The 15,202-nt window shown below is 28.2% G+C and overlaps 2 protein-coding genes across 4 annotated transcripts in view; one reads left to right on the plus strand and one right to left on the minus strand.

Moving 5' to 3' along the window:
• The window catches only part of LOC119675015 (DNA cross-link repair 1A protein-like), a 367,032-nt gene that overhangs the window by 162,051 nt on the left and 189,779 nt on the right, over window positions 1-15,202 (minus strand). The gene's annotated exons all lie outside the window — the stretch shown is intronic.
• LOC119675009 (putative mediator of RNA polymerase II transcription subunit 26) overlaps window positions 1-15,202 on the plus strand; it is a 42,300-nt gene that overhangs the window by 3,522 nt on the left and 23,576 nt on the right. For all 3 annotated transcript variants that reach the window (XM_038086170.1, XM_038086172.1, XM_038086171.1), the window contains exons 2-5: window positions 865-1,071; window positions 7,448-7,590; window positions 7,667-7,820; window positions 13,334-14,548. In XM_038086170.1, the coding sequence (XP_037942098.1) occupies window positions 865-1,071; window positions 7,448-7,590; window positions 7,667-7,820; window positions 13,334-14,548 (1,719 nt within the window). The remainder of the gene's footprint in view (window positions 1-864; window positions 1,072-7,447; window positions 7,591-7,666; window positions 7,821-13,333; window positions 14,549-15,202) is intronic.

Raw genomic sequence — 15,202 nt, forward strand, 5'->3', positions numbered from 1 at the left:
AGTTTTCTTAAGGTTTTTTCCCTTAGACAATATTAACTAGAAATACATAAATGTACCTTTAAAACCTATGAAAGCACGTTCCATTGCAATATTCAGCTGCATGGTTTTTATGCCTTTTTTGCACTTTTTATTTTTATTCTTTACATACTTAATAGGTTTCTTTTTGGCGCTGCAATCACAGACATTCTTCCATCTAAAGGTTTTTTCTTCAGTTCCTTTTTTCTACATTAGTATGAAATCGAGCGTAAGAGGTAGGTAGGTAGGTGTAGGCATTTTAGTCAGCTAGCAAATTCCATGCTGTACTTCCGTCAACAACGGTAGCTATGATGAGTAAAAAATGATGACTTTAAATTAGTAAGTAGCAGAAATATTAAAAAATAAAAATAACAAGCCATACATGCAAAAGTGCAACGGCATAAAATACATCAAACACCTATTGTCGAGTAAGGAACAGTAAAGTACAATTCCAAGGAGCTTAAATCTGCCTACATGTTAAACCTGGTTCGATTCAATTCATATTGAATGGTTTTCGTATTGGGGAGCACATAACACATTTATTACCATAACTTGCAATAACTCACCGATTGAGTATCTAAGTAGATGTCTCTTGTTATTCATGTGCTTAGAAAAACGTTCTTATTTCTAATATATAGTTACGTCGAATATACGAATATTTTTTTTTTGTAAAAATAATAGAAGACATAAATATGTATATAATGCAAAACTTTATTATTAGTATAATATGAAATAGGTATAAGTCGCATAAATATTATTGTCAAGTCAAGAATTTCGCCCACATACACAGTGAACAAAAAAAAATTCCAAATTAATTATTGCTTCGCTAATAAATTGAATTAATTTCAGGCCATAACATCACCAGATCCTACTGCCTATGTGGCTAAAGCTCGTGTTACGCGTCCAACACCGCCACCGCCGTCCTACAATCCGATGCAATTCGTACAAATAAAACCATGTAATTTATATCAAACAGCGCAACAACAGTTAAAGAAAGCCGAAGAAGTAAAAAAGATAAAGGAAATTAAGAAGGAGGAACCAGAAGATTGGCAAAATGTAAGTTGATAACATTGTTACTTGAATTTAGGAAAAGGTTAGGGATGTACTTATGAATATTTTCTATAATACAATACTCCTCAAAACAACTGCAGGAATCTTGCAATTAAATTGGACCATTTCAATTATTTGAAATTAAAATTCAAATTAAGTGGAAAAAAATTAGTTGATATTCCTTTAATAAAGACTTTCAATTAAAAATATATTTTATTCTATAAAATTGAACATCCTATGAAAATTCAATAAATTTTTATATTTTTAAAAGACTTCTATATTAATATCTATTCTATTAAGGTTTCTCTATACAAGACTGAAAATGTGAAAAATAATTGCCATAATTAAGGTTTCTGTATACAAGTCTGAAAAAATGAAAAATACTTGATATATTAAATAACTAAATAAGTTCACATTCCCAAATCACTCGTCCTAAGCAATCAGATATTGCTCACTATCTCTATGGGATTTCACCCCACTAAAGAACGCTAGTGAACACATGTCCCATCATTTGCATTATAAATGATGGGATTTCAAATAAGGGACGTAATATACTGAAATGAAATTTACAAAATATTAAAGCGAACCATTCAAAGTACTAGAAGTAGTAGTTATCCTATTTCTGGCCACATGTTCTGTTTTAATTGAGATCATTACTTTATTCAGTAAGATGTTAACATGGTTATTCTGCCGTATACGATATGAAACAGTATGTACTATATGCAAAAAAAAAATTATTTGCTATATGTAATAATTCTATATATATGCAATAATTTTACATTAGCGGGGCCTATCTCCACCCACAGGTGGACACTAGTTATGAATATAGTAGACCATTGGCAATGGCAAAGTATTATTGTATGTAAGAATGCCCCCGATAAAGAATCAGCACCACTAATAATAACTACCAGCCTTACGTCTTCTCTTTATTAATATTATTACTATTACTATTATTATCATTATTATTATTAGTACTATTGTACTATTATTAGTATAAGTATTAGTATCTTTATACCTTTACCACATTTACCTCTAGTAGTTGAGTAGCCAACTGACGAGGCTATGTCTGGTACTCTATTTATTAATTCATTTATTTATTTATTTATATAATTATTAATATAGTTTTTTATTCATTTGTTGACTTATATATATAAGTTATTTAAAAATTTATTTAGTTATATTTACATTAATTTTAATTTTGTCAGTGTTGTAAGTGGTAGGGCTATGCAAATCTACGGTGCTAATTTCTAGTGGCTAGCCACCACTATTGTCCAGGCATTAACATTGAATAATATACAGAGGGCGTAGCATTGTAATTATGATATGGTTATGAGACCGTGCCAGTGACAAAGCTCCAGAAGCTGGAGTTTTGAGCACAAAGAAAAAAATATACAAGTTGATATTAAAGTTGTTGAGTATAGGTACGATGTATTTTGACTGTTTGCAACCGACTTTTCGAGTATTTATCAAAAAAATGAAAATTGAACATAATTTGGTACTTACAGTGATATACTTTTTTGTTATTTTTTTTAATAATTCAGATTGGTCAACACAAAATTGCATTTATAAATTTTTTTCAGTAAAAGTACTGTAGTATTTATATGAATATATGCTAATGAAATATTACTATTTTAATAGTTTATATCTATACTACTAAGGAAAGCTTAGGGTTTCTACACAACATTTCTAAAAAGAAACAATTTTATTTGCCGGTAGTTATCTCAGTTCATTAAATGATTAGCCCGTATCTGTATCAACAGTTTTTCACAAAGTCGTTTGAAGTCTGCTCCATCGCCTATTTCCCGGCTGTTCCGTGTAAATGCAGCATGTGAAATTTCATCATACATTTATGGTGCTTATGTTCTTTCCACACTTATTTTATATTAAATGATAAGTAGTACAGGATTTCTGAAAGCGTTAATAAACATCACTTCTGGCTTCAGTGCTTATATCTATCATATTGTTTATATTAATGGAAAAGGTAGACAAATTAATTAGGTTTTATCACTTAGCTGACGACAACCAATAACAGGCTGTCTTGACTGGCATTGATACTTAGATTAAGACATTTAAACAATCCAATGGAATCTATATACCATAAATATATAGTAGTAATTTATGCTGGTTTAACCTGCATGTAGAATAATTTCTTATCGGACATACTTAGTAATTTTTACGTTCTGTAATTTATATTTTTTTTAAATTAAACTTAATATAAGTTGTAATTTAACGTGAGTTATGAAGAAAGTGACTATTTTACATAATAGAAACTAGTATAAATGGTAGAGAGGTTTCGAACAGTAGTGAACTAAAACAACAACAATTCTTTTTTATATTATTTTAATTAATTGTATTTTTGGCTGCCATACAGCTGTTTTGAGTATTGCCAAATACTCATCATCAGTAGGCTTGGAATTATTTCTTATATTTAATTATTTGTAAATAATTTTTTAAGTCTGCAAGTACCGAGAGTTGAACTTGTGCCCTGCCAAATTTGAAGCTCAAAGTCAGTGTTCATTAGCCAATTGAACTAAACCCGTACTTGTATGTTCGAACTTAGAGTTTTTTGTTATTTTGCTGTGAAAGTTCATTAACAAATTCATTTGTTGTTTTATATTAAAACGAAATCATAAACCGTCTGCAGAATAATTAAATTAATTAAGTATATTAATATTTTTTATTGTTAAATTTCAATACAATTCTTTTGTAGAAGAATTATTATTATTTAAATTTAATTTAATTTTAATTTAAACTAAATTATTGTATAATCAAAATTTTAAGTTTTTTTTATTTTTTTTATAACTTTAAATGACTTTACAAATATATATTTCTTTGAAAATAAAAAATCGTGATAAAACTTTTGTCAATGCACAAAAATAATTCAAGTAAAATGGGAGCACTCGTAACAAGCGTTGAGATGAAATATCTTTTTAGTAGCAAAAAATTAGTATGCACTTCACATTCACCCTTGCAACAGATGCAATTTAAATTGTCTTCACATTTCAAATACAAAATACAATTTTAAAGTTTTGACCAATTTTCGTGTCTGCTCTTTCTTTTTGGTAAATAAAATAAAATTAAAATTATGTAATTTAGGAAATATTGAGTAAACCAAATGCAAATTTTCTTCCATTTTTACTACAATTGACGAATTTTAATATATATTTTCTCAAATTACTCTAGTTACTTAATCTACGAGATATTATTATAAACCGTGTTTATTTGTTGTAGAAGTTACGACATGTAAGCTCTTTATCTTCCGATTAAATATGCAACTCAAGTGGCAGTTATATTTGCATATTATCACGTCAAGCGAATAATAGTTATTTTTTGTTTAATTTACTGTAAAAAAATTTTTAACAAAAACGATATTAAACAAATCGATTTTGAAGACTATTAATAAAAATAAACTCAGATTTATGACAACTTAAACATATTTAAAACTAATTTAAATATTTTGTTAGCCACTTTTTGTTCATTACAAAAAAAAAAAATAACAATTTACAAAATAATCTCCACATTATTTAATTAATTATTATTCACTTCAATATCAGATACATGTTATGTGGGAAAGGAAGGAAGTCAGTCGTTTTATTGATGACAATATTGACATCAACCAACTAAATTAACTTTTATGTTACGTTTAATTTGCATTACATTTGCGCACGTAGATATTGTACAATATCTGTGACTCTGTAATGACTGGAGAAAGTGTCTGAATAGGTGAGGTGTGCACTATATGTATCCGTACATGAATGAGTATTAGCTGTAGAGTTTAGTAATTTTGCATATTAGTTATGCCATTATTTTTATTATGTGGAAATTATTTTTTTACGATTTGCAATTAATTTTTTTTTTATAAACCTTTTTTTAATATTTTTTAAATTTTTTATGAACAGAATATATAGACTTTTTTTCATACTTAGTATTGAAATTTAGCGCATACTTAAAAACAATAGTATCTATTTTAATGAAGGAGTAGCTTTCTAATAAATCTTACATTAAGTAAAAATTAATATGGCAACGGACACTGGTACAAAACGTACAAGTTTTTACATTGGAAAAGTCAATGAATTTTCATTATTCGGAGCAGTGTTAGTAGAAATTCAAATGAAAATTTTGCTTGAATATTTTAAATAATTGAATAAATGTGTTTCGTAGAATTCTTTGAATGATATCGATTTTACTTGCTCAAACATTATGGTGTTCGAGTAGGTCGAGTATACACCAATTCAAACATTTGAATAAAAATGATCAAATTCAATTACGAAAAGTATTTCAAGATTATTGTCGAATATTGCAAGTAAACTCGAGTTAGATAAACAAATTATCTGCTCAATGTTCACCCTGAGTAAACTCTATTTCGAACATTTGGATTGAACATATCAAATGATGATAGAAAATATTTGAAATATTCTTTGATATTCGACTTACTCAAACTGCTCAGCTGCTAAGTATTTAATTTGATTTTCGTTTTATTTTCATATGTCAAATATATATGTGTTTCTATATTTTGTAAATCCATATAACAATAAATACTCGATCAAATTTGTAGATCAAGCGAAAAGTAGTATTAGTTTGAAAATCATAATGACTTTATGTATTACTAACGTCTGGTTTACAAAGACAGTTTCTTTTTTTCAATTTCATCTCCAAAAAATAAAGCACCGTAAATTTATTTAATTAAAAACTACAATTCATTATAATTTAATATTTATTTATCATCTTATTTAACTAAAATCAACAATACTACATGTCTCCGAGATTTATACATATCTTCTTCAGTTTTGTACATTAAAAACAAGAAACACACATCTACTGCGCCTTATACCACTGACTACCGCCGCAAACCCTTTGCTTGTTGGAACCTTATTTTCCATCGTTACAATAAAACTAACAAAACCACTGGATGTTAATTCAGTAAACAATTTCAACGGTTATATATCAAACTTTCATGGAAAAGCTCACATGGCTAATCATTTATTCGGTTGCAGTAGTTATCATCAACATACTTTATATGTTCATCAATGTTAATTATTTTTGAAAGATTATAGATTTCGTCACTTTGCTAGCAACTATGGAAAAGCCGATCTTAAATAATGGATAGTTATATTACATATATATGTATTTATACAATAAAAATAAATATGGTGTTATTATTGTACTCTCATTGGACTTGGTGTGTCGAGCTAAAGGGGATTTTAATTCGTATTGAAGACTAAAATATAATTTTTTAAAAAAAATTCGTTTTGATTACTTATGCCGAGTATTTATCAATTCATCTAGTAATTAATATCGTTGCACTATCTTTTCGAATAACAACTTTTATGGGTGTAATTTTATTGGTCAATAATTGGATGACGCCAATACATAGAAATTTTTAAAGCTCTAAATTTTTATAAAAAAAATTATTTACTAAAGAGAAATTGAAGTATATAAATTTGGAAAAATTGGAAACTAAATTTACTTGATGAAAAAGGTATTGGTTCAGATTAATATTAGATCTTATCTTTGCAATAGGTTTCCAGAATCGTTCTGTATCGTTCGTCTTCGGTACAGCTATATAGTTATATAGTTTATATATATATAATTATAGATTTTTTTTACATTATTTGAAAACTGTTAGCATCTACTTTATAACAATACAAATGTTGTTCTGTTGCTATTGTGATATTTTGTGTTTCAAGAAGTCTATTTCATTCTCCTTCGCTGGAAACGATAAAACTGTGGTAGGAAAAGCTCTGGGATACACAATCGAACGCTAATTAAAACAAGACTTACCTAAAATAAGTTAATACTTTAAACAAATTTTTATGATGAATGTCATAAGATGAATATTGATCCCTTCAATGACATGATATAGCTTAAGCATATAAGTTTATGAAGTCTGTAGATTTGTTTTTTTTTTTATTATCATATTTTTATTTGTTATTATAAACTGAATTGAGTATGTTATAGACCTATTTTAGACTAAGCTATAAATTCGGTAAATTAAAATTTTTAGGTATTATTTCATTCAATATGAGTATAGCGTTTTTTAATATTGGAAAGGTGTGCGAAATTTATTTTCACTGCAATCTCGATATTTTTTTAGACATTACTGCCGTACGTGATGCACTTCTCTACTTCTCTTTATTAAAAGTTATAAATTTCTTTTTAATTGTGTATTGTCAACTTTATCAATAAAATTTTACCTTTTCTTTAATTTATATATATTCATTATGACATTTTTTATTTCAATTCAATATAAATAATAATATTACTGTCGATACCCTTCATTATAAAATTATTTTCTCAATTGTACTTTAATGTATTTTAATTTTTTTTTATATAAAACTATGAAACTGGTTATTCATTTTATATTTTTTTTGTTCTTTTATAGAATCTTGACAATTGGAAGTCATCACGTAGAAAACGTGTTGAACATATCATCGATCGAGTTGTGGAAGTAAAGAAACTCGAATTAGAAGAACATGATCGAACTCGACGAAAATCGAAAACGTTTTCAGAAATGATTGAAGAAAGGTATTATTTATACTATATATAAATGTATATATAAAAACTATGTTACTGATTACCCCTTATATTCATTTTGTTACAGAAGTGACCGACCTGGCCGCACACGTGCCAAATTAACATCTCTAGCTGTTTACAATGAGGATGAATCAAATGATTTCAGCGATTTGGGCATAGGAACAAGTAGTGCTAGTGGTAAAAGTAGCCTGTCTGAAGACTACGATAATAATAGCGTTATGGTAAGTTTTACCAAAACATTTTTAATAAGTGGAAAATAAAATATTTAATACAAAAAATAAATTGTATAGAGTGAAAGAATCTGTTTGTTCGTTTAAAATTAAATGCTTCACTTTAAATATTATTTGTTGCTATTCTTTCTATTTTTTTCTTAAGTTGAAGACAAAGAAATTTGGGTCATTGCAAATATTTTTCATAATAGTAATTATTAAATATTGAGTAAACTAAATAAATAGTATCGGAGTCAGACAGTCAGTCAGTCGGTCAATATATTTAAACTTTAGAAAAAATACACATCAAAATAAAATCATTAACACCGATTTCTATTCTATATTGTTAAACATATATGCGAATTCTTTTCTCTCCTGCTCACTTCTCACTTTTCACTCCTAAAAGGTTTTATTACATACAATGTTGTTGTTATTGTTGCTAAAGTGATAACAATAGTAAACGTTTTTAGTTAACCTTAACAATAGATCGGTCAGAGAATTGCCTGAAACGGTTAGATGTGTAGAATGTGTGAAAGAAGTAAGCGTTTCAAAGCAAATCTTTTGATTGTTTTTTTTTTTGTAAATTTTTTGCTAAAATGAACAGTGAAAGCAACCGCCAAGCAAAAGCGGTGAGGTTATAAGGTTGAAATGCAGACAATGAAGACGTCAAAACTTTTAAAAACAATTATTACAATTAGTTTTATGCTAAATTTATATTTATTTTTATTTTTTATTTTCTTTTCAATCTCTTTGTTGAAAATTTAAATTTGTTTTTTTGGTTCATTTAAATGTTATAATTAAAGAAATATTACTTTACTGTTTTTTACTATGTAATTTTTATTTTTAAAAATAATTAAAAGAATAAAAAAAAATACTGAGATAAACATACTTATTTTCGTATATTTGTGATCTTATTGTGGTGAACGAAAATTTTTAATTTAAATATTTACTTAGTGAAGTATGTGTATCCTGAAACTAATCGAAAATGATTAAGTCGTTCCGTTGATTTGTTTACAGAGTTGACTTTCCCGAAAATGACAGCAGTATGTTATTTATGGGTATGAACATCAGGTATTGTTTACTTTCTACTATAAGAGTGGAAGCACCAACATAATATACTTTTAAATATAAAAATTTAATGTACTCCAATGCAACGAACATCCAATTTAAAGATTCTTTAATTCAACAAACGATACTCAAAAACTGTGATCGACTATTTTATATAACGAATGCATAATACGTTATATAAAATTCCGATCTAACACTAGTTTAATCTATATTCATTTATATTCAAACATCTTTATGTGTTTAATAACTTATATATCGGGTACATATAATTAGATATATTTGTTTCTAATTTAAATAAAGTTGTATTAACTCAAATTATATTTATATTATTAATTAAATTTAAAGGATTAAAGGATCCCTCTTGTACAATTTTGAATATACTTGAACTAGCTATTTTAGTCTGAAATTAAATTTAATATGGAAAAGAATATTATTTTTTTACGTTATAAAAATGCGATTATAAATACAATATTATTGTTATTAGCGCTTTGCTAATTTATATACAAAAATAAAATTAATACAAATAAGGTATTTTTTATTATAATAATATATGCTTTAGCGCTAAGGGTCATTAATTTCAAATCAAATATTCCATATTGCAAATTTTTAAGATCAATTTTTATAAATGTTTTATGAAATAAGATTTTGTTTTGTAAAAAAAAAATTTTTTTTTTGGAAAAACAAAAAAACCCTAATATGCTGGTAAATCGACACTATTTTACAATATGTTTGAAATGACAAAAATAATTTTATTATAAAAAAAAATTGAAAAAACAAAGCTTACATGTACGCATTGACCAATGGTCCATTAATATTTGTCATCCCGCTAATAATTTTTGTAGTGTATATAACTACAGTTAGAGGCTCTGTCACTGTTTTCGATTTCAATTCTATCCTCTACTACAAAAAATTTATATATAAAGGTAAATAAATTCATATTTCAGATATAGTAAAATGAATATTCAAATTTCCAATAAATCAATGAAAATGAAATATGCACTTATTTCTTTACCATCTATATATATACGTATAAACATATAAATATATATTAATTGTTTTAAACTATATGTTTTGTCCACAGTTATGTCTCTAACTGGATTTTCAATAATAATAGTCGCCATTGGTGTGAAACACACTATATTATATTTTCAACAGGAAAGGTTTGTCTGAGAAAGAAAGAAAAGAAAAAGAAGGCTATGTTTCAAGACTTATCAAATTTTAAGTTCATTCTTTATGACTCTTTGGTTTTAACCTGGGCCAAAAAGAAAACACAAAGTCAGGTTAGGGTTGATTAAGTTCTCTGTTGTTTATCGAATTAGCTCAGAAAAATAAGAATATAAATTAATATATAATAAGAAAAAAGTAAAATAGAATCTCTTGTATATTTGTATATATATATATATATACTGTATTGCGTGAAAATGTAAGTAATATTAAGACAAACTTTTAGAATTGTACGTAGTGTTATTCTAAAATAATTCATTTCAATCTGGTACATTATTGTACAATATACATATAAGCCATGCACACATATTGTTCGTAAATAGTTGAGTATATTTTAGTAATTTTGTCTTTACCTTTAATTTACACAATTATTGCTAATTTTGTTTTATATAAAAAAAGAAACAATCAATTTAAACCTACAGTCAATCTGCCAGTCTTTAATTGTTAGGTCTAATGCTTACTAATTGAATTCAATTGATTTAAAGCAGTTTTTTGCTATTACTGACGCCTTATTGTAATATTATCGCGTCAATTTGTAAAACAATAAAATATAGTGAACTAATACACATAGTCGTAGATAAAAACAAAGGGGTTTTCAACAAAGGTTGAAACCTACATTGTGAATTAGCGCCTAGCTGGTAAAGTCAAATCCTAATTTCTTTTATTATAAAACACAAGATCCCACTCAGTGGTGTTATAGAAATTTTGAAACTTATTATTTTTTTTTGGATTATTTATATTTAGTACACTTTGTACTAAACAGTTTTTTATTTAGTTTCTTCATTACAATTCTTCCACCTAAATTTCATTGCTTCGTAGTTCTTGTTTCAATTGTTTCATTTGTATTGGCGTCTAGACCTCCAATCGGAGTGCCGTAATCATCATGGACGCATATTCATCTTAGTGGTTATAAATCCATACCCTTAGTACATCGCCTTTAGCAATGTTCGGACAACAGTGATATTTGCAACTCTTGCATATATGAGAACTACTGAATTTTGGAAATTAACTTTCCTAGATTATTTTATAGAAATATTTATATGAACATACATCAACATATATATACTAATAGTTGAACCTTGAGTTTAGTTCAAATAAAATCTATTACAGCTATTGGCTGTTATTGGCTTATATAAGACTATACAATAAGACTTAACATTTCTCTTTTCTAGATTTTCGTTCATACGGATATCACAGACATTTGCAATTGATGTAACCAGATACGATGAATTAAGAACACTGTTTCGATTTCTGTATAGAATAGTTTATAAGTCCGCCACTGATTATTAGGGAAAACTTTACCGACCTTATTAATTTAAATTTGAAGTTATTAGTCTTATGGTAGATTTGATAACGGGTCACTATATATCAAGATATAATGGTAAAAGATTGAATTTGACGATAATAACCCTTACCGTTGCTGTGAGTGTAATATGAAATTTGTTACACATTTGCTTTATAGCTATTAAGCGCATGTGCAACGTTAGTTAAACATGCTAGGAAACTACATTCGTATGGATCTTGATCAACAGGAAGACCGCTTGTAAGGTTTCATTGAAGTTTCTAAGTGGTATAAAACCTTTCAAAATAGAAATGGTACTGCAATCGCTCAACTATATCTTTAGAACTCCCAGTAGTTGAACGGACTTCTTGAACTTCATTATTTTAAAAACTGAAAAATAATAATTTTCCTTACTAATACTATCAGCTTACTACATATATTATTATTTTAACTCAACTGTTTTTACATACATATGTAAAGCCTCCTAGACAGCTTCAAAGAATTTTAGGTGCATCATAATACTAAAAAGTTTGGGAAACACTGATTAAGAGAGTTTAGTAGCATCTCGTATTCAATTTAAAAACCTGAAAAATCAGTCTTTTTCAATTAACTATAAAACAACTTATTAATATTACTAACATCAGTGCAGGTTACCAACGTAGCAGTCATAAAAGTTTTTACGAGTATAAATTAAAATATTTTTAAAAAATTTTTAAATCACTAATGACTCAAAACTGAGAGAATCTTATCTAATACATTGAATCACATTTAAAATCCCCCACTACGTCTCTGTTAATGCATATTCTCATACAAATTACTAGAAGAATGAAATTTCAAAACAACAATCAATAGTGTTTACGGTATTTAATAAAAATATAATAAAACTTAAATAAAAATTTAATAAAAATATATAAAAATGAATTGCGTGAAATCAATTACGCCTTGGCTACGCTTCAATTAATTCTTTTCATATGTGCTCATAGTAGTGCTCATAGTAGATACGTTCGCATCTATACTTTTTACATTTTATTTAAATTTATTTTACATTAAACGCAAACCAACTCCATCTAAATAATCACGAAAATGTTATTAAAACATTTGTTTTGATTGATCTCTTGATGGTCTCTTGCCCGTGCCCCAGTGACAACAATGACAACTTGAAAACAAAAGGGCGATACGCCAAATTAGCTGGTGATGCCATCACGCTTATTTTTAGAAGATTATTTACCATACATATAGATACATTTATATGTAGATGTATAGATGGTTTTATTAAACAAAAAAAAAACAAAAAATTTAATATTATTCTAATCGGACAGCACAACTGGACTGGGCTTGGAATCTGCAATTAGCTTAAGAATGAATTCATTGTTTGCTTTATTTAAAATAAAATGCTAAAATAAACGTGGGTAGTATGAAGAGTTTATTCATAATTTTTAAATATAGTGGCAGAAATTATAATCTTAGCAATATATTAAAAATAATTGTTTTTACAATTAAAATTGTATAGTTTATTAAAGTTTTTTTTATCAAACCTCTCAACATCTTAAATGCAAAACTCACATTACCTGTATATTTATTTTTGCTCTTTTCAAGACTTCAAGTCTTCTACTACATCCCCCGTATATTAAAATGATTAGTAATACTTCTCTAAATAAAAGCTAGCAGTATTTTTAGTATCAAATCTTCGTTTGTGCTGTTTTGTCTTAATTTTTGTTAAAACTTAGTCGATTATATTGAAATTCAAGCAATTTATATAAGTAAAAAAATATATATTTTCTTACGAGAATACATATTAATGTTTATTGACATATTTTGAAACGCAAATAAAAACAATACTTTGTACTCGTATAATACATATTCACAACAGTATTTCTAATTATAAATTTGTTATTTTCCATAAATATCAGTTTCAGTTAATTTAATTGTGATTTTCGTTTTTCATTTGCAGAGTGACAACGCCGAACTAGATAAGGCCATATTTGAAAATAATCACAAATTAAACAGCACAACACGTGAATACATTTCTTCACCTGGTTACGATACCTCATCCAGCACAGCACCAGCAAGTTCACCAGATCCATGTGAGTACACCTATGAAGGTGCAATACAAGATTACAAACAACGTGTCTCACGCGCCATATCCGGCACTGGTGTAAATTATAAGCTCAACAGTAATAACATCACAAAAGGAATATCATCTGCATCCAAGGAATCAACACCCGAGCGCGGTAATAACGGTTTACCAGAAACCTATCCCACGAGACGTGGTAGTAAAATTGAAGATCGTCTTATAGGTTTTGAGGTAACATCGCCAAGTGATAGCCAAGAAGGCGTTGAGAAGCAAAAAGTAGACTTACCAAAAATTGACATTTCGAAACGTAAAGAAATTTTCGAAAACCAACAAAATACAAATACAGAACCAAAGTTACTGGCTAATGCAGTCGGTGTACCCAAGGTAACCTTACGTGATCGTTTTAAAGTTGAATCGAACGAAAGTGTAAACAACGACATTCAAGGGCAGGTGAAGAAAGAAGTTAAACGCATGTCAGGTGATATAACGAGCATAAGAGATCGTCTACAAAGCTTAGAACAGCAACAGAATATAGTCAATTCAACAAATGGTGCCACCAAAAACGTTGCATCGAAATTAGTTGATATACCAGTGCCACCATTGAAGGAACGTTTATCTAGTTTGCAAAATGCTGTTACCAAAGAAGAGCTCAAAAAACCACCAGTAGCACTTGTCGATGCTAGGCAACTTGAAATTATGAAAAACGAAGAAGAAACAGCTAAACAACGCATGAAGCAATTAGAGATATCTAACTGCCTAACTACTATCACAGATGCTATGTCAACCAAAATAGTTGAGTGCCCAACTATATCAATACAGAGTGATGTGGAAGTAGATCGCGATGATAGCGGCATACATACATCGGATGATATTGATGGTGAAGAGCGTATTGCCGAGCAACTGAAACGTGAACAGGAACAACAATTGAATGACGCTATAGCTGCACTAGCACTGGAAGAAAAACAACTTGAGGAGGCAGCAAATGCTGTAAATCAAATTGAGGCAGAATTTGCTGAGCTTACATCAAATCCTTCTCCGTTGCCTTCATTGGGTTCAGTAACAAACGAGCAACCATGTGAAATGGAATTTAGTGTAAGTTCTACTAACAATTTACTTAATAATACTTTTAATAAAAATCGTAGTAATAGTAGTGAAAGTAGTAATCTGTTTGGTAAAGAAGAAGCTAAATGTATATCAAGTGATAATGTAGTTAAAACTGATGAGGTGTTGGTTAATTTAAATGTTCCAAATAATGCTTCTAATTTATGTAGAAAACCTTCTAATGAAATGGTGCATGCACGTAATCTCTTAAAAATGTTTAAAGAAACGTTTCAAAATGATATTGAGTTAGATGAAGATGATGAAAATGTGGCCAATGTCACTAATATTGAAATAAAACCAAAAGTTTTCAACCAAACCAGAGATATAACATCTATAAATACTTCACCTCATTTAGCTCTCGAAACTCAAAATAATCCTTTAAACTTAAATATAAAAATGTCAGCCCCTCAGCAAGGAAGAGCTTCACCATTGTCGTTCACAAATCAGACACCAACTCCACCAAAAAGCCCTTTAAATTCACCAATTTCAACACAAATATTTCAAACAAGCAGAGTTACTCCTCAGACACCACCTTCACCTACATTACCCATAAAATCTCCAGGCACTCCTACCATGATACCACGTTCGATAAATCCTACTGGTAAGCCTCCTATGTCACCAAAATCTGCACGTCGTCACGTAGCG

This window comes from Teleopsis dalmanni, chromosome 2 (genome assembly GCF_002237135.1).
Source record: "Teleopsis dalmanni isolate 2A chromosome 2, ASM223713v2, whole genome shotgun sequence".
Lineage (NCBI taxonomy): Eukaryota > Metazoa > Arthropoda > Insecta > Diptera > Diopsidae > Teleopsis > Teleopsis dalmanni.